Here is a 20,157-nt window from a genome sequence, read left to right on the forward strand (position 1 = left end):
ATTATATCTAGCTGTGACTGCAGCGCTCACTTAGCTCGGTCATTTATCTTACCGCTGTCGTCTCAACAAACTTATTTTCAGACTGCTCAGATCACTGTTAGGTTTATGGTTTGCCACTGGGTGAAGAGATCCAGCCGATAACATTTATTCAAAATAAACAAATCCCTGAATGAGACAAGAAGAAGGGACCAAAGAGAACTGAATAAAGGCGTTTGTCTTTTGATAAACGATACTGTTTTATGTACAGTTCAACCCAACAAAGGCTTGCTGCACACGTGCAGTTTAGAATCTCCTGTCGTTTTTTCCTATAACATCAACATTGTCCACCTATATCACTGCAGGGCTCGCAAAATTTCAAAATCCCTGGTAGCCCTTCGGGCAGGCACTCTTCAGTTTTTGGTAGCCCAAAATAAATTTAAGTAGCCCGAATAAAAAAAGAGGACAATTTTATACATTTAAGTATAATATTGTAAAGGAAACAAAACATCAATCTAAAAATATTTAAAACACAAATTACAACAACAAATTACAATCATCAACTCAAATATTTGGTTCTAATTGAACAGAAATTTCTATGAACTTGCAAGAACTGTGTAGAACATGAATCAGTGTTCAGTAAGAAGCAAGTGGAACCAAGATCTAGTACATTTGCTTTTTGAAGTTTGCAAAGACTGCTAAATCTTGCCAATGGTAGTTCACTCTTTGCAACATAGTACGCTGTTCTAAACAGCTTTTTCAGGACTTCTTGTTATGCTTGGTCTGTTTTTAGTATGTTTTTTGCAATTGGTGTTTGTTCTGGGAAAGATACTGCAGACTGAGCAATGATACATTTCTTACATTTCTCATGGGTTCTGATGGGGTCTTTCTTAAAATGACTGGTCCCAGTAACAAAGGCGCTTGTCGACTCAGAAATCAAGGGAAACTCACAACACACCCGGCAGAACATTATGTTATTTAGCTCATCATATTCCAGCCACATAAATTCTTTTGTCCATGAAACCAAAAAAGCTGCGCTTTCCTTTTGCCTCATAGTCTGATTTGTCATAACTTTTCCGATTTGTGGTAGGCTTTTCTTTGGCTGCCCCTTCTTCACCCTGACCTGTCTTGTTTGGCTCTGCAGAACTAAAATACCTGCGTAACTCCATCTGCTTTTACACATACTTACATAACGATCAGCAATTCTCTGCGCAATCAACATCTATCACATGTTTAAGCTTGCTGCAGGAGATTTCACTTGTCATGTTTGATAGTAAACTAACGATTGATAAGACGATGCCAGAGGAATTGGTGCGCAATTAATCTGTGACTCACCAATCAGTGCTGCTGCTCTCTACACACAGTTCGCGCGATCGCAAAGTGAAAGTGAAAGCAAAAAACAAGCGCAAACTCAAACGCGATTTCAATGTGTCACATATTGACGGTGGCTCATCGATGACATAATTACTCAGCTACATTTGCGAAAGAATGCAAAAGCATTGACATATCTTTCCTTCCTATGATAGCCCGACGGGCAGAGCTGAGATGGATTTTGGTAGCCCGACTGGAAAAATCGCTAGCCCCGGGACGTCGGGCTAGCAATTTTGCGAGCCCTGCACTGAGTGGCATGAGCAGTGACAACGCAGCCTCTTATGTTTTCGCTAATGTCATCAGAATCAGAATACTTTATTAAACTGAGGGGAAATAGTGTGTTATTATTGTGTTTCGGTCCCGTGGAGAATATTCCTGCTGTTCTTCCTGTTCTCATTCTGTGTCTTGTTTGTTTTCTTCGAGGGCCAGAGAGAATCTTAAGGATCCATTAGTTCTTAATTGTTAATCATTGGGTTATTTTACACACATGCTAACTAAAAAAGGTTTTTCACTTGAAGCTCAGTCCAGTTGAACCATGAAGGACATGGTGTGGCAGCTATTGACCCAGGCTGCTATTAAAAGATTTTCATTTAACTAGAGTTTCTGGGCACTGTGTGTCTTAAGGCAACTAAGCAGAATACCTGCTAATGCAAAGTACACTTGATTTTATACCATGGGCATCATCTTAAAAATAATAATAGATAGAAAAAGTTGTAAATATTTTTGGTTCAAGTACAGCTAGCAGTTTAAGTGTTAGTTAAATGAATGACCTAACCATTGAATGAGGAAGATAAAAGCATGTTAAGACAGCTGTCGTTTGACTGAGGTGTCAGACAGTAATGCTATCTTTTTCTCATGAAAGTTTCCAAAACAACTTTTTAAAAATTCATTTAAACCAAAAAATCGCTCAGAGCCACATTTAATTATGAAGCAGTCCCAAAGAGCCAGCAGCAAAATAAAAGGGACTGATTGGAGTGAAATCTCCACAGATGAAGACACAGATAGTGGATGTGATATATGAACGCTTAAAAAAATAATGTGATTGCATCGTTCAGTAGTGCGAGGACTCAAAAGGAAAGTGAATACCCTGCTCTGGCTGCATAGTTAATATGGGAAACTAATGAAAAATACGGACAGGCTGCTTAGAAAATCACTGAAATTTGGTCTTACAGAGTGACCAAAAATAGTCTTTATAATGAACAAAGTAATACGGACCATACAAAAGGCTAGAGCAAATTTGCTTAGATAACTTAAGGTTGTTTGAGAAATGGAAGTTAAAAGAAATCTGACAAAATGAACAGAATAAATTGCAAATTTGTACCTAAAAACTAATATTTTTTTAATATTTTCTGGAAAAAAACAACCTTCATAAGTACAAAAATCACATTGTTTGACACGACTAACATTACTAAAGTATTAACAGAAGAAGACCACAACATGAAGTGGGCAGTATGATTAATTCAGTATCATTAATTCCAAGAAGCATCTTTAATTCTTATATAGGCACTGACGCGTGGTCATGTGGTGCATTTTAACGTCTTCCTACAAGGGGAGGAGCTTAACATTATAAAGTAGTTTGAATATCTTGGTCTTACTTTGGTCTCTAATCTTTAAAAGTCGCCCTTTTTTATGTATACATTTCTTATATTTTTTATAATGACATTCCTCTTAAAGAAACAGGAAATAAGTGAAAGGTATGTGGGTGAAATTGATCTCGGAGCATAAAGAAATGAAGAGATGTTAAACAAAATAGTATCCAAAAGTAGTGACTTATGGGTAAAGTAGTGTGCCAGTAGTGATGGTCTGTTGAAAAAAAACTATGAAGCAATAAATTAGAAATGGTAAGCTGAAAGCTGTCCAAATACAGTTTTGAAATTACTCTTCTGAACATGAAAGGTATTAAAAGGGAATGCTATTCTTTCAGTTTATCTGACAAGGCTGTGTGGGTACTAAGAGGGAAAAGGTTGGAAACCACTGCAGCCTAGCAAGCTGACCTCCCTGGAGAGAGCAAGGAAGGAGGATTTTTATGTATTTATAATAATTTTTTTTGTTGCTGAGAGGATTAGTTAGTTTTATTCTGCATTTTTCTTTTTCTCAACAGATTCAGTGAATGATCAAGTCAGACAATGAACTGTTCCTACCAGAAGTTGTTAATATAGTTTATTTTTTAGGGGTAAAAACTGCATTGTTGACCGATAAACCACAGCGAGTTAACACATTGCTGTGTTAATTTCAAAGAAAGTAAAGCAGCCAAAATATTTGATTCCAAACCGAATACACTGCTGGAAAAAAAGAAACACAACTCTTCACAGGGGGCGTTTTTGCCTAACGAACAAAGCGCTGGGTGGCATTGACAGTGCAGGTAAAATATTTTACTTTTAGTCTTTTAATGAGATTTCTTCCACGACTTGTATTTAACTCGTCATAATCACAAATGAAATCCAGCTGGCAGCAAACATTTACATTAATTTCAAAGGGAGAGGATGGTAAAGATAATCTTATCGAGTGATATTGTATCGCAGAGGCAATTTCCATGAAATCGAGGGATTAAAAATTAAAAAGAGTATTTTATAGCTTCACCAGTCCCGCTGATGACACGTGTGCCTAATGCAGGAGGGAGAGTGCATGCCTTATATCTTTATTCACATGAAATGGAAGGCAGACTATGGTGCATTAGTGATACTGTATGCAGTCATGCTCTGCACATATCCAGTCACTAAAGGAACGTATGGCTCTGGCTGCAAAAGCAATATTAAAAGGCAAAAGGCGAGAAAGAGGTACAACGTTATGATGTTCTGTTAGATGTTTTCTGCGACACGAGGGCTGTTATTCTTGCTTCATATACAGTATTGTGGAAAAAATATTCACCCTCTTCCTGACTTCTTATTTTATTGCATATGCATATGTCACATGTACATGTTTCAGATCATCAAACAAATTTTAATATCGGGTAAAGATCACCTGGGTAAATAAAAAATACAGTTCTTAAATTATGGTTTCATTCTTTTCATTTTTTGGAAAGCTGAGTTTAATTCGACTTGTCACACCAGACCTGCCAGACCTGTTCGATTAAGAAATCTGTTTAATAGAATCTGTCTGACAAAGTGAAGTAGACTAAATGATCTCAAAATGACACACATCATGCCCAGATCTAAAGAAACAGTCTGGATAAGGTTACACAAGCTATTTCTAAGGCTTTGAGACAGTGAGACGAGGAGCAGCGGTGAACCTTCTCGTGAGTGGCGAGCCCACTAAAATAGCATTTCATAAAAAGAGCATCACACCAACAAACATGGTGGTGGTAGTGTGATGGTCTGGGGCTGCTTTGCTGCTTCAGGACCTGGACGACTTGCTCTAACAGTGAATTCTGCTCTCTCCCAGAAAATCCTGAAGGAAAATGTCATCGATTTGTGCCCTGAAACTCCAGCAGACCTTGGTTCTGTGACAGGACAATGATCCAAAACACACCAGCAAGTCCACCTCTGAATGGCTCAAAATGAACAAAATGCAGGTTTTGGAGTGGTCTATTCAAAATCCACACTTAAAGAATCACCAGTCATTGCAAACACTTGACCTCCGTTCTTGCTGCCAGGGGTGGCACAACCCGTTATTAGATAGGCGTTTTACCTAACCAATGAAATAATCATCTAAAAACTGCATTTTTAAAAAAAAATTACAATTGTTATCTGTACAATAATAAAACTAATGTCATCATCTGAAACAATTACTTGTGACAAATATGCAAAAAAATCAGAAATCAGAACGGGGTCTTTCTCAGCCCTTTTTTCACAGCACTCTATTGGCCCACGACTCTATTCTCTTAAGCGTTTGTTTGTAAGCCCGTGTATGTGTGTGAAACAATCCAGTCAGATGTTGTCATAACTACCTGTTTAACGAATGAATGCAGCAACCATGACACCTTTTTAAAAAAGCATTCTCTCAGTGTTTGATTTATGAGTCAGCTCTTGATGTCACTCCGACAGCAATTACAAGCTATGAATGGATATTATATGCACGCACTGTCTCCATAAGCACGACACTCTGCCAAGTCCTGGAACAGAAGCGACGCTCTTGAAAGAGCATCATCAGTTATGCTTTTGAGTGCTTGTGTGAGGATGCATCTCATATTGTGCGTGTGTGTGTGTCTAGGTGAATTAGCATCTGTGGATGTTTCTCAGACTGAGTTACGACGAATTGTAGACTACACATCTGGTCACGCGTACCCGTTTGTACAGGCACGGACTTCTGTGAAGCGCTTTGCCCTGATTAGTAGCAATTCTCCTCGGGACATTTGCAAATACAGGGCCGTGTGAATTTACTCTGATGAATTCAAATGCGTACTTAACAGAAGAACGCTAATGCATCAGTAGACGGCAGAAAAAATAGATAACTGGGTAAGCCTCCCTTACTCACCCTTCATGTGGTTTGATGCTCATATCTGCCGGAGGACTTGGCAAGTCTGGAGGGGCCTTTGAATCCCGAATCCCACGTGGCCCACCATTGATTTATGTCATTGTGTGTATTTTCAGCCTCTTCGGAGGTCACCTTTCTGCATCTCCTTTGCTCTGCATTTCTCCACCGATGCTGTTGCTGTGCTTCAGCTGCAGTCGTTTCCCCATCACTTTTAAAACTGTCTCAAAACCTACTCATCGTGCGCCATTCCCTTAAATTCCCTCAAATATCCGTACTAGCTGAAGGAAAAGGCACAAATTTGGTTTTGCTCTGTGGTTTGTAAAGACAGTTGCCCCCAGTGGTCTAAACTGTTGCTATTTCTACACAGAACTGTTGGAAATTGCCTCTGATCACTCCAGTCAGAGTGGAAGAACAGAAAAATGGCTCGTATATTGGGTTATTGTTAAATTGTCAGTGAAAGCAGTCAGTCAGGCTGCAGGCTATGCTTACTGAGGCAGACAAAACACAACTGTTACTGGAGGAAAAGTAGAATCTAAATTCAGACAACAGTCACCTTTGTCGGAGACGTTAAACACGTAACAGTTATTGCAGTCAGTGTCAGATATCGGTGCCCATCAGAGTGTCAGAACAAGTTTCTCCATTGGAATAATCTGTAGTCTGTTTCTAATCTTGGCTTGCTTGTGTCTCTCCTGCACAGAGTCTCTCGAGCCCACCTATCAGCAGCTGCAAAAGATGAAGCTGGACAAAAGTCCATTTGTGGTGGTTTCTGTGATCGGCCAGGAGCTGCTGACAGCATGCCACCACACGGCCTCTGTTGTGGTGCTAGAAGCCGCACTGAAGATTGGCACATGCAGCCTCAAGCTACGCGGCTCCGTCTTCTCTGCCCTCAGCAGCGCTCACTGGTCCCTGGGCAACACAGAGAAGAGCACGAGCTACATGCAGCAGGACTTGGAAGTGGCCAAAACCTTAGGTAAGACCCCTGACTCGGGGTGACTGGATGCAGATAATATAGGTTAATATAGATTGCTTAGACACAAAAGTTCCCAGAGTGTGGCATTTCATTATTGTGCCCTATTGTTTAAAATGAAACAATCTTGAACTATAAATAATAGAGAGAAAATGCTCAGATCCTCATAAGCCCTTTGTCATTTTTTCTTGTTAAATTATGTAAACAGCTAATAAATGAGTGAAATCTTTGTGATCAGTCATCATACAGTATTTTGGACTGGTGATGACAGTGTCTGTCAATCAGTCAGCAGCTGTTGGGTGGTTATTAATGAGAATGAACACTGTGGTTTTATGTAATCTTCTAACTTTGTTATTTGTGCCATTGTGAAATTACGAAAGATTTGATCTAATTTGTTTGTTTCTTTAGTTTGTGACCAAATAAAATGATCCCATTAGCCGCAGTATATTTTGTGCTTAAAGTAGATGTAAGCACGAGGACAGTCTGAACAGTGTTTGAGCATTAAGCTTTGGCTGTTAGCGATCACCTTGTCAGTATGTTTAGCCACATAGATTATCACTGTAAGCATTACAGCATGCTAATGCTAGCCCTAATCAAAACGCATTCTTGTCCTCAACTCCAGCCTTACATAACTCATGTACTGCGTCTCTGCTTACTTTCATACCTGAGTTGCTCTTGATGCATCCATCGGAGCGTGTGTGCGCGTGTGTGCGAATGTTAGAAAGTGCTCAGGCAAAGATAAAAGCGTCGTATGAATGTGTGTGTGATTGGGTGAATAAGACTTGCAGTAGAAAGCACTTTAAGTACTCAGCTGAGAAGGAAGGCGCTGTATAAGTACCAGTCCATTTAACTTACCCATGTCACACAAACACAGTTCAAAAATTCGAGGTTCAGAACAAAACAAAAAACTGAAGAGCTTGTTTTGCCCGGTAACGCATAACAGGCACGTGCACTCTACAAAGTAGTCTGTACATGTTCAATGTAGCAAATATTTTAGACTAATTCTTGTGTATCGTGATGAGTTCTAGTATAAAAGTTGTTAGTGTGACCTTCCAGTGAAGTTTATTTCTTTTTTGTCTCTTTTGTGTATCTTTCCATCTGAATATATTCCACTAAAATGGTCAAATTCCAGTCGCTGCTGGGAATTTTCTATTTTGTTTGCTCAAAAATAAATAATGCCTGCAGTAAGTATGGATTTGCCCGTTTGGGATTAACATATGAAAAGGTGAGAAAGACAGGAAAGGAAAAGGAAAAAACTTCTGAAGGGAAGATAGAAAAAATGAAAACAGGGAGTAGCACAGACTGGCTCCACTCTTTTTACCCCCACACAGTTTGACACATGACTGGGCAGCACAGCTGCAGATAAGGAGCTGTGGTTCTCAGGTAGAGCACAGAGACTTGTGCTTTACTTTGGCCCTGTCTGTGGGGCCTCTCTGTCAGGAAGAAATAATAAGGCTTTCCCCTTTCACCCTCTGGAGCATTGAGATCAACACTACCAGCTGTCAGAAAAGGCACTCTACTGTGGAGAACTTATAACGGGTTATAACGGCACTTTCCCTTTTAAGGGTGTAATGGCATGTCAGTGGCATAGATGTGGTTCATCACGTCCCTGTTTGACAGTGACAGTGGAATGATGTGAAATAATCACCGACTGGTTTGCAATCCTCCGAGCTTTACTGTAAATTTTATTTGTTAACTCTTGAAATTTCATTCTCATCCCTTGTGGTTTTCCCTCTTCAGGTGACCAAACAGGGGAATGCCGTGCTCACGGGAATCTGGGCTCGGCATTCTTCTCCAAGGGGAACTACCGTGAAGCGCTGACCAACCATCGCAACCAGCTGGTTCTGGCCATGAAGTTAAAGGACAGAGAGGTAAGAAACGCACAAATTGCAGCAGTCTTGAAACGGATAGAGCGGAATAGCTGTCATCTCAGAGGGCGATAAATTGATGTTACTACCATTCTTTCCCTTTCTCTCTCTCCCTGAGTCTCTTATCATGTTGTAGGTGTGAAATTGTGCTGTGCCTAGCATTCTTCAGCTCTGTCTTTTAGAGGGTACTTGAAGGTGGAGGCTGAAGGTCACAGAGATGCTGCTCCGCTTTGTCTATTTAAAAAAAAGAAAAAACTGGCGTCAAGTTAATGTAGAGAACAAGTGAAGGTGATGGCGGAGGACGAAGAATGAGGAAGTTGTAATAAAGGGCAGTAGGATAGCCTTGGCAGCTGTTTCTCCTTATTATCAATGCAAAGTATTTATGCAGATATTATGTAGATGTGTATCTGGTTTGTGAAGCAGTAAGTCTGGGACTTTGGAGCATATGCCTGCTTTGGAATGTAATTTAGAGAGATTAAGTTGTTTGAGGCAGCGAGACAAAGGAGGAGTTGGAAGGAGAGAAGAACATGAAGGAGAGGGAGGAAAAAAGTTGGACAGACTGATCCACTTTTCTTTCAATTGGTGCCCTCTTTCTCTCCTTGCTCTGTCATCTGCTTCTCTCTCCCTCTCTCTGCGGTCATTGGTGGGGGTTGACAGGTGCTTGTTCCAACACAATTCCTGTCGCACATGCAGAAGAATGGCCTCTGTTTCCCCTTCATTCCTTATCCTTCCCAACAGGCAGGCCTGCTTGTTTATGCTGCCTGATATCGGGAGACATTTAAACGGTCCAGCCAGACGTGGCACAATGCGCCAGGATGAAACTAACTGTTGAAAATGAGGCCAGAGGTGCCCTTGACATCTTTCACTCTCACATTCTGAGGACATGTGCAGAGCACAAGTCAGATTATAAGCCTACAGACGCCAGAGTGAAACCTCTCTGTTATTTGATGTTAGTGAGGGATACAGGCAACACATGTAAGGCGTTGACTGCTCTCAGCTATTTGACTGTTCTGCTAAAAAGAAATGTTTTGATTATATGAGATATAGACATGAGATAGTTCTTCTGGCCAGAGTTTGTAGTGACATCTAAAGACTGCAGAGAAGTATATCAGACTATCTGCCACTAAGGCCTGTGCTGTCACTTCACTGTCGCTTCTTAAAAGAAAACAGTGCAGAAACAGTGCTTCTATATGTGAAACACAAGTGGGAAACTGACCACTCATGTCTGCAGGAACATCTTTGGGTCTATTGGAGGTCATTGAACAGCATTAATCGTTGCCTCATATGCGCAAGGTCTCGATTGCCCCCTGCACAGCCAGCCCTACTTGCCCCCCTTGTCCTCTTGTTCATCTAAAGGCCCCTTAATCAGAGTCATATGTGTGTCACACCACCTGGTCTCCCTCAGAACACACTGGAGCCGAGTGGAGAGCTCATTACAGTCAGCCTGGTGTTTTTGTTCCTGATGTGGATTTTTTTATCTGGCCTTTCTGAAGCTGAGGTCACTTCCTAGAGGCCCGAGGAAGGATGTTGTTGCTGCCTGGATTTCCAGTGTCTGGCCTGCAGTCTAAGGGTGTTATGAAGGCCCTCAAGCAGGAGATGATGCATAGATTCTCAGGGAACATTGGGAATTTGTGCCATTGGTGACTTGTAACAACTTGAATTGTTTAGTAAATTTCCTGGAGACAATAATGAAATCATCTGGTGAAATGGTTCATTTAGGAAAAAAAATGTTGCGGACAATGGAACTGAGTTAATGTTGGATGTGGGTTTTGATTGCGTTAAGCCTAAGGTTTTAATCATGAAGCTAAAATGCTTGGATCTAATATGGACATGCATGTGTTTATATCTTCTTTTTCCTACGTTTGATAGCACTCTTATATTCAAAATCAAATTCAGGTCATTGCAGCTCCTGGAGGTTTTTCTTTTCCATAGTATTTGTTTTCTGTCTCACCATGGGAACTGGTCCTGGGTGACATCAGAAGCCCAAATCCGATTATACCGGCCCTGATTAGTTGGCATTAGTGATAGCTATGTCAGGAATGACTCCTCCTATATATTAGACTAACACAACTCTACTCAGAAACCTCTTCTTCTTCATCACGGAAACCTATCAGCATCTGTGCTAAAGGTATTAGGGAAGCCTTTCAGCAGGTATCAGTGCTGCTGGCCTGGGAAAATAGTGACTTTCACAAGCTGCATAAGCTTTCTAGCAAGGCCTGATAGTGTCCATAAGCCATTAGTTAGTTATGACTAAATCATGAGTTTAGTGTATAAACTCTCATACGATGTGAAAATGTGTGATTTTTAGGACACTCAGACCTGATGTTAGCTGGTATGCTGTTTGCTTATAACCAGTTATTGTTGTTGTTTAGCCAGCGAGTTGTCAGCTGTTTGGAGATGGGAGGGTCACTGGTCTAGTCTGCTGACAATAAGTAATTGCGGCAATATTGGAAATAAATAAACTTCAATTCAGGAGATGAGGCTGAGGTGAAGATGAGGAAGATGAGGTGGTAATTAGGGATGAGAGAGAGCAGTGGTGGAGGAGGCAGATGAAGAAGTGCAAGAGAACGACATCATGAGAAACGATCATGAAAATATACAAGTACAAATGTCTGACAGTGCTTTTTGTGATTTTTAAATTCAAAGTAACTCATAAGGTGTTCTCTCTGTATGGCTGGTCTATAGCTACATACATAAAACCCGATTAGGTAAAACAGCAATTTCCATCTCAGTCCACGAATACAAGTTTGCTGGGCAACACTGCGGTTCCACCACTGCTATGTATTTTTAATGTATTAGTTCTAAATTTTTGAGAAAGCATCAATTTGTTGGCAGATATAATTACACACTTTTCAATGCTTATTTATGAATAGAATATTATTTTTTCCTGTTAAATACCCTGTAACAACTACTTACTCTACCTCTAAGTATCAATAACAGAGCGTCATTAACTAGGATGCTTTATAAAAGTAATTGGTATGTGTTTTTGGGCTGGTGCTAAGAATCAAAACCTGTCCTTTTCAGTGCTCTGTGGGACGTTTGCTGTCATTTTTGCAGGACCTTTTTTGAGAAGGCTAAGGCAACAGCTCAGCACATAGCGGAGATTCATGTACTTTCCGTGTATCAAACATACACGCAGTTACCCTCAGGAAAATCAAGGTCAGCATGCAGCCTAATCCTGCATTTTTCACAGAAAGCATAAGCTTGTGTTTACACATGCAGCTCGCTGCCCTTTCCTCTTTCTCACTGTTGTTCACATAGTCGTCAGTGTCCAGTCTGTGCACTGTGGATTTTGTTTTGTTTCTTTTGTCAAAACCACACATGGGATAACTTGTGTCTATACAGAATTATTTCTACTAAATAAAAAATAGTGTATTGTAGAGGAAGTCTTTAGTGTCCTGATGGCCTGTGTGAACATTCCACCAGGGACCTGACAACCTTGTCCACACACTTAAAGGGAGTTTCTCTCAAATAACATGCATAGCTGCATGCTGGGCCTGTCCTCTAGTGTTTTTAAGTAAGATGTCCACTTAAGGATTGGGTCACTGACCCCAGTGCACCCAAGCCTTAATGCAGGCTCTTTTTAGGATGAGGACCCTCCTCTATCAAGTGTAACTGGAGATAATCCAGGAATCAGTATTTTCCCCGTAGAAAGATTTCAAATGAATGCTATATAAATAAAACTTATGGATAGTTAGGTAGTGAAAATCTAATAGCCAGTGTCTTTGCTATAGAAACAAGGAACTGACTGTTAGTCAGCTTAATATATAGTAGGGGAATCCCAACTTTTCCTGCATTGGTGTCACAAGTGCCAGTCAGTCATGGCTGGTGTATTTGAGCTGCTAATTAGGGCTCACAGAAAGGTTCCCATAGTGGGATGCTCGCCCAAGCTAATCAGAGTACAAGGGTTATATCCAAAACATTGCATTCTTAAGTCGTTATGGATACAGATTATAGTAAGATTGCACTCATTAAGTTAATTACTGACATCTGAGCATGTGGTGATATCATTAGGAGAAGTCAAACAACTCAAAAAATCAAATGTAGCCAGATATGGTACAGGGGGGGAGCTAAAAGTGGACTTTAATGGTTACTATTCTTAGCCTTATTGGTTCTTTGTACAATGAGGAATTAATAACTCATCATTTTCATTACAGTTATGTCACGATCCTGGGTCTTAGGACCCAGTGTTTTGAGTTTTAGTTCATTTTGATGTTTATAGTATGTTTAGCTCATTAGGCCTCCTATGTTGATTTGCTTATTAGTTCCCCCTTGTGTTTCAACCCATGTTAAGTCTCCCCTGCCCTTCATGTCTCTCTGTGCCCCCTCTGTTCTGTTTATGGTGTGTCTTTGCATGTTTGAGTTTCTTGTTTTCTGTCACCCTGCATTGTGCATTATGTTCTCATGGTTGGTCTTTTGTTACTCCCTCTAGTCTAGTCTCTTGTGTTCAAAGCTGAGTATTTCCCTCTGTGTATTTTGGTTCTTAGACCTCTGCCTTATGGTTTGTCTCTGTTTCTTAGTTGCTGTCTCCACTGTGTCTAGTTCGCGTCTCTGTGTGATACTTCCTGTTTTACTTTGAAGGTCCATGCCTCATGTGAGTGTTTCTAGTTTTGCGTCTCTGTCTCGTCCAGTCCTGATTTCTCCCAGCTGTGCCCTCCTTCTGTGTCTCATTCCCTCGTTATCCCTCTGTGTATTTAAGCCCTGTGTTTCTCTTTGTCAGTGTCGTAGTCTCCCTCATTGCTGTGTGGATTTCCCCGTGTCTCCCTACGAGTGTTAGTTTATTGATTCCCAGTTTAGTTGAGTTCTGTATTTCCTATGTTCTGCCTGTCAGCAATAAAGCTGCTTTTGAGTTCATCCCCGTGTTTGTGAATCTTGCGATTGGGTCCTCCTCCCGCCTGCCACGCAGCCGAACCATGACAAGTTATACTTGTTCACTTTTATTTTTGCCTTGAAATAAAATATCTTTTTTGGAGAATGCTGCAGTAGCATTGTTACCATGGTTCTATAACTCTGATGAGTAGTCTAACAAACAGAAGTTATAGCTACTGCATGCAAAAATTCAATAAGTTGTTATGAACATGGGTAAACTCGTAATCACGTAAAGAGGTTATATGGCTTAACGTTTGTGACAAGGTAACATATACCTCATCGCGTATGTGTGCTAATAGTGGTACTAATAACACAACTGACAGTAGTAGACATAAATCAAAGCTGTGCCACAGTAGCTACTGTTCTCTGCAACATGGTGCACAGTTTCCTGTCTGTGATGAAGGAGCAGCGACAGACAGAAAACAGGGATCCCATATGAGGCTTGTCTATAACTCAAGAGGCAGTACAGTACCTGGATTCTGTAATGTCAGTAAAGACGCCAGGCCTAGGATGTCTTTTCATCTTCTAATAACAGTGGAAAATCTCTGTTGTGGCTCTTTATGGCACAGTTCAGCAGAAAAGTCAGGCATCCTGTTAGATCCCTGCTTTCGGCTGACCAGTGTGGCAATAATAGCTCATCGTTATGAATCTGAAATGATGAAGAACTGGAAAAGAGCAAACAAAACAGAAAAGACAGCAGAGGCGGGGTAAAGGCTCAAAGAATAAATGCTCTGTCATCCACGAATGGGAACAGGAGCTGCAGTCCAAACCAGTGAGGTCATTGGCTAGCGTGAAGTTAGTGTTTTTCTTTAGCTCACTGCTTTTTGGAAATAACCTTAAGCAGAATTTAAGCTGTCAGATATATGCAGAACAGATAAAACATAAGCTAACTTGCTAGTCTTTGTAGCTGTGTCTGTGTCGTTTCCAACTTTTGTTTTGTCCCAGTTTCCACACCTGGCTTTTTCCAAGGCCTGCCAGTAACCATATTTAACAAAGGCTCTCTCTGTCATTGTGAAACAAAGCTGTTAAACTAGGTCTTTCCTCTCAATACTCCTGTTTGCCGCCTCTTCTGTTTGTCTGTGACGTTTTCATCTTAAATAGTAGGTTTAACTAGAAGGAGGTAACCCCTAATTTGGGCTGTGAGTATTTAGGAGAAACTGAGGCGGGCTGGCAGTGGTGCACTCGATAATTATGTTTTGTGTGATGTTAAAAAGAGTCTCCACTGCTGACTCCCCCAACCCCAAACTGAAATGGAAATCACAATCAGAGAAGGATACAAACAATGTTTTTTTTTTGTCCTTTTTTTCCATAGGCCCCCACACTACTACTTCATCTTCCACCACCATTCTCCTTTTAATTCTGGCTTTGTTCATCTAAGCTCTCCTTCCCTTTCACGCCATCTGCTGCAAGGAATTTGCCCCTCACGCTGAAAGTGACACGGACTGTTTCGTCATGGGTGTTTATCTTGCTGCTTGTTTGGGGCTGTATGGATCCTGCTGGACCCTAGCTGGTATAATGAGGCTGAGGGCTGAGAGATGAGCCTCTAAATAAGGGGTGAGGCAGAGGACTAAGTGTGGGTGTTCCTCTTGTCAGGGTCTGGGTTTGTCAGTGTTTGTCAGCACTCCAGCAGAGGAGGGGATCATTAAGGAGTCATTAGTGTATGGACGTGTGCCTCCACCACTCGTCTTGGGGCCCACGCTAATAGAGGATGGAAGGGGAGGGGGGCAGCTTGGCACCCTTGTCTTTTTTCTGTAACCTTCACTGCTTTGTTGATTAAAAAGGATTTGGGGATGATTAGAGGGGTTAATTTAGCAGAAATGCTGGGTGGGGGCAGGAAGAGATTGCTGTCTAACTAAATAAAAGACAACACACCTGTTTCTTACAGTGCACGCTTCACAGGGAAAGGTGGCTTTGTGAGGGCACTCAACTGTTGATATTAAAACCACTATGAGCAATACTACCTTGCACAGAAGTATTTGCTTCCTCACCTCCTGCTGTGCTGTGCTGAGGCACAGAGCTGGCTGTAGTGCAGCATGTCCAGCTCGCTTTGCCTTAATGACACACAGGCTCTCCTCGGCCCACTGGTTTAGAACTGCTCTGCAGCCGCTCGCTTAGCCATGAATCATGAGAGATGGACGGCAGGCATCAGCCAATGGGCCGTGACCAGAGCCGAGGTACAAGGATTGCGTGTGTGTGTGCTTTATTTTCAGCACACATCTGTGCTCCCATATTCTAGTGTGATGTAAGTGTGTCATGTCCTGTTCATGTGCATGTTAGTCTTGGAGCTTTTCAGTGTGCAAACAAACATGAAGCACAATATAAGATTGGGGGGGGGGGGGGGAATGATGGTTTCCACCTTTATACTGTTCCAGTATTATGGTGTGTGTACTGATTTGTCCCCTAACACACTACTGACCCAGAACATGGACTTTCATGCACACCAGAGTCCAGGCATCATCACCATGTGTATGTATGCACACGTATGCAGGCGTGTGTATTTGTACTGTGCATTTGCTGCATTCGAGGTGACGCAGTGTTGTGTCTCCCCCAGTGGAGCATTTGGAAGGCTGTCAGAGAGATGAATGACTGCCGTTATATCGACTAGTGCTCCCTGCCGCCTCCTCCCTCTTTCCTTCCTCAGTGCCCCGTGCTCCATTTCTCCTTTCCTCTACCCTTCCACATCACCTCCACTTCTTTTCGTTTCTTCTCTTCCATTTCCCCCCATCTTCGTGTAATTTTCTTTCCTTCTCTATGTCTGCTTTTATAGAATCACACACCATATCGCTATATTCTCTGTGAGCATTGCCTTTAGAAAGAGCAGAGACAGTGCAGTGTTGCAGGATTATTTGCTATCATGGGCTTGGCTTTTTTAAATTGACAGCAAATCTGGATGTTGCATGGTCTCTTTGATTTACTGGTTAAAGAATCAATGCAGAAGCATCACAATCCCTGTCTCTAATGCTACTCTAACAAGACTTAAACTCTATAGTTCCTTGTGTGGATTGAACTTCGCAGAATTGGGAAGTTGAGCAATTTGTCTTAAACAACAAACCTTGTCTATCTTTTCATCCCTTGCTGCTCCAATCAGTGGCGAGTGATTAAATAACAAATAAGCAGTGTTTCCTGACATGCTGTTGTGATGCACTTTATGATCATCACTGACATACGCAGATAGCGATCGTCAGACACTCCGGAGACAATCCATCGTGCTCCTTGCAGTTTCCGCTGCGCCTCAGGACACTGAGTACGCCGTAGAAATTTTAATCATTGGGAAAATCAAATGTCCGCTCATTAATCTGTGCAGAGAGATTTGATGTCGCACGGCAAGAGGGATGAAGATGGAAGGTGCCAACTCATCTTCCCTTAGAAAATGTGTAACAATAAGGGATGAAGCCTGATTAAAGGTGCCAGCCAGTGCACCATTAATCTACATGGCTTTGATTGAAATAAATTGGATGCTGGAGTACCCAACAGAAAAACTCCTAGCTCTCCTTACCAATATTTTGAATACTCCCACTGTAGTGCTTGCTTTCTGGGGAGATTTCAAGTGGTCCAGGCAGCCTGGATAATGTGTTGTCTTTTAGTCAGGGATTAATTCATTATCTCGTCACATCGGTGTAATCCTTATTACACATTCGGTGAGTCATTCTCATGTAAATTCGGATAAATGCCATCGGGTCAATCTTAGTGTTCTTCACCGGTGACCAGAAATGTGTCACGCTCTAGATTCTGGACAGACCTCCCACTTAAACCTGGCCCTAGTCCAGCCCAGCCCTCATCCAGGCTGGCCAGAGAGCCATTTAAAGCTCTGGAACTGCATCCCTTTCTCCGGCCCAATCGATAGTGGAGCTGTCAGCAAGACGAATGGAGGCTTTAGGAAGTCCATTTTAATGAAGGAGAAGGAGCAAAGGAAAGAGAGGTACTTGGAAAAGGGTGGGGGCAAAAGGACAGGTGGAGGTCCACTGAAAGTAGCTATGAAAGGAATAAAGAAACACAGAGAGTGAGGAAAGGGGGAAAAGGAGAGAAGCAGAGCAGGAATATGTGTGTGTGTGTGTGTCTTTATTGAACGTGTGTGTAAAATTATGTGTGCGCTGTGTAATACCGTCTGCATTGAAGGTTGGTGATGGGTGGGCTGGGTTGATTTAGCTACAGTAAGACCTATTTCTAGCTCAGCAGTGTGAAATGGCTGCTTAGCTACAGTAACTTGTAAAGCACACTCCAGCACAGAAACCTATATTAGTTTTATCTGGCCTGCACACCAACACCACATCAAGTCTGGCTCATGAATCATGTCAGCAGCCCTGGGGTAAAAAGACATTGTTGTGACAAGGGAGAGCTACAAATCCAAGGAAACTCCCTCCACAGCCACCCTCTACCTACACACTGGCAGATCAACAGATCTGTGCACGTTTGCATTTAGAAGATGTCCTCTGGAGCGGACATTTGATGCATACGATTCTGTTGGCGGTGCTTGTTTTCAGCCCCTTTAACAGGCATTCTGAGCTGATACCATTTGCCTTGCGTCAATATGCAGAAAAGGATACATGCTAATTGGTCATTAGCGGTAGAGGCTCGAGGTTAGGCACAGTCAGTGGTGTAGACCAACAATCTCTTCTGGGCAGTGGCCCAGCTAAACCCACTGGAGCGATTACTAGCCCTTGATTAGTCAGTGCGACTGTGAAAATGATTGGCCATTTATAAATATAACCAAGTGCCTGCTGTCATCAGCCAAAAAGTTGACAGAACCCTCATGGCATGAAATAAATACACGAGTTTCTATATTTCATTTTACTGTTATAAATCTCTAATAATCTATAAGGCCACTGACAAGTAAGTTGAACAGGGGATTTTGTTAAAAGGCAATATTCTGCTTGGAAACTCATCCGAACAATACTTTGACATGTATCAATCACCTAAACACTCTACAACCCCTCCACCACCACCACCACCACTCCTCTATGGCAGTTCCTGAAGGCAGTGGCCTCTCCCAGTGAGACTATGATGCTCAAGCTGCTCTGGAATGGTTTGATGAACAACACAAAGACCCTGACACACTGACCCAGCATCCAAACTGCCAAGACAACAATGTGAATGAGCATCATCCTCTGGCTGTGCTGAAACACACCAGAACCTCTGAAGCCCCACCCAACAACTCAAAGGATCCACTGGTGACACTATAGGATACAGCAAGAGGTCCTGTGTCAGCACCGTTATGGGTCAGACCTGTTTTGGTAGCACAAGGAGGAACTTTACAATATTATCCATGTTTTAATCCTGTGGCTGTAAAAAGTTTCCCTTTCTTCTTTCACTGAAACAGGTTGCGTTGGAAAGAAATGCTCCCTCCCCTCTGTGTTTTCCTTTTCTCCTGTATTTAAAGAGTAAAGCCAAAAATAGGACGTCGCTATTCAGCCATCTGTAAAAAGGATGAGTTTGTCCTTAGAGATAAGGTGAAATTCAGAGTTTTGGACAAGTCCATGTGTGTTTTCCAAATGGTTTCTGTGCTACACGTGAACAAGAGGTCTCCCGTGGGAGTCAGAGAGGTCAGTGCAGCTACAAGCATTTGATGTTTACATTATATATAGCTGCTGCACACACAGGGATGTAGGAGGCGGCATATTTGCACAGTGAGGAAATGGTCTTTTTGCATGACTCCCTGACATCACGCCAAAGACGGGGGATTATAGCTCCTCAGTTTGGTTTGGCGCAAGCTTCCGCACAACTCCTATACGCTGAGATTTGTTCTCTTTGTCGCTTTGTCTCTCACCACTCTTATCTTTAGCTTTTGTCCCGACTTACAGCAGTGTCAGCGTTCTTGTCCTTGTGGCACGGTATCCAGACCTTCCAGAGGCTTTCTTGGACGGGAGCCCCGGTTTCTGTATGAGGAGGTGGATTGTGTCTTTGTGGAAAGCCATCAGAGAGAGCAATAAAATGGAGAGAAAATACGATGCCCCAAGTGCGTGAAATGAAAGTACTCCATCTTAGGAGGGGATGAAGCCCTCTGGGTTCTGCTTATACTTGACCTTGCAGCACACGTGGTTTGGTCTCTAAATAACAGTCAAGTCAGGAATTAGCTGGCTACACATCAGTTTTGGAAAAATCTCTTGAAGTGTAGCATATTCAGTAGAAGTCTCAGAGGTAAACAGTCGTCTGGTTCATTTTATTGCTTCCTTACTCAGAACTAAGTTGCTATTGCTGGTGCTGTCGGTAGAGTTAGTTGGCTTTTGCTTCTGACCAGGTGTGTCCATCTCAGGTTGGATTGGCTCTCATCAGACATGCAGACGCACACAAGTACACTGATGGACCATTTATCCTGAGATTTAATTACGGTGGACAGAGCAGTAAGTTTTGATTTCATAGTAAATAAAGTACTGTTTAACCGTCCTGCATTATTAATGAGCTAACACAACTTAAAGTAGTAGTAATTTACCTATTTAATTAAATGCAAAATGTAAAAACTGAGTAACAAAAACAGGCCGTTGAACAGTGAGGTGCACATATTGTTCCCATACTCGGAGGAAATTACATCCTTGACTGGAAAAGGGAATTTTAGTTTTTGATATTTCTCCTGCAAATTGGCCATAATTGGTTCATATTGTTTTTGATACCAGACTTGCTTTTACAGACTGCACACAGCTGTTTGTGTGCGCTCTGTTTTGTGATTGCGGTGAAAGCATTTGCCCGCATGCATATGTG

The 20,157-nt window shown here is 41.9% G+C and overlaps 1 protein-coding gene across 3 annotated transcripts in view; it reads left to right on the forward strand.

Annotated features, from left to right (window-relative positions):
* Positions 1-20,157, forward strand: part of LOC146696726 (tetratricopeptide repeat protein 28-like) — a 201,123-nt gene that overhangs the window by 124,244 nt on the left and 56,722 nt on the right. For all 3 annotated transcript variants that reach the window (XM_085474980.1, XM_085474981.1, XM_085474982.1), the window contains 2 exons: positions 6,458-6,730; positions 8,468-8,598. In XM_085474980.1, the coding sequence (XP_085331106.1) occupies positions 6,458-6,730; positions 8,468-8,598 (404 nt within the window). The remainder of the gene's footprint in view (positions 1-6,457; positions 6,731-8,467; positions 8,599-20,157) is intronic.

The sequence above is a fragment of the Copadichromis virginalis genome, linkage group LG12, assembly GCF_057382275.1.
Source record: "Copadichromis virginalis isolate Kocher_CV1m ecotype Utaka linkage group LG12, C_Virginalis_male_GT1.1, whole genome shotgun sequence".
NCBI classification, from domain to species: domain Eukaryota; kingdom Metazoa; phylum Chordata; class Actinopteri; order Cichliformes; family Cichlidae; genus Copadichromis; species Copadichromis virginalis.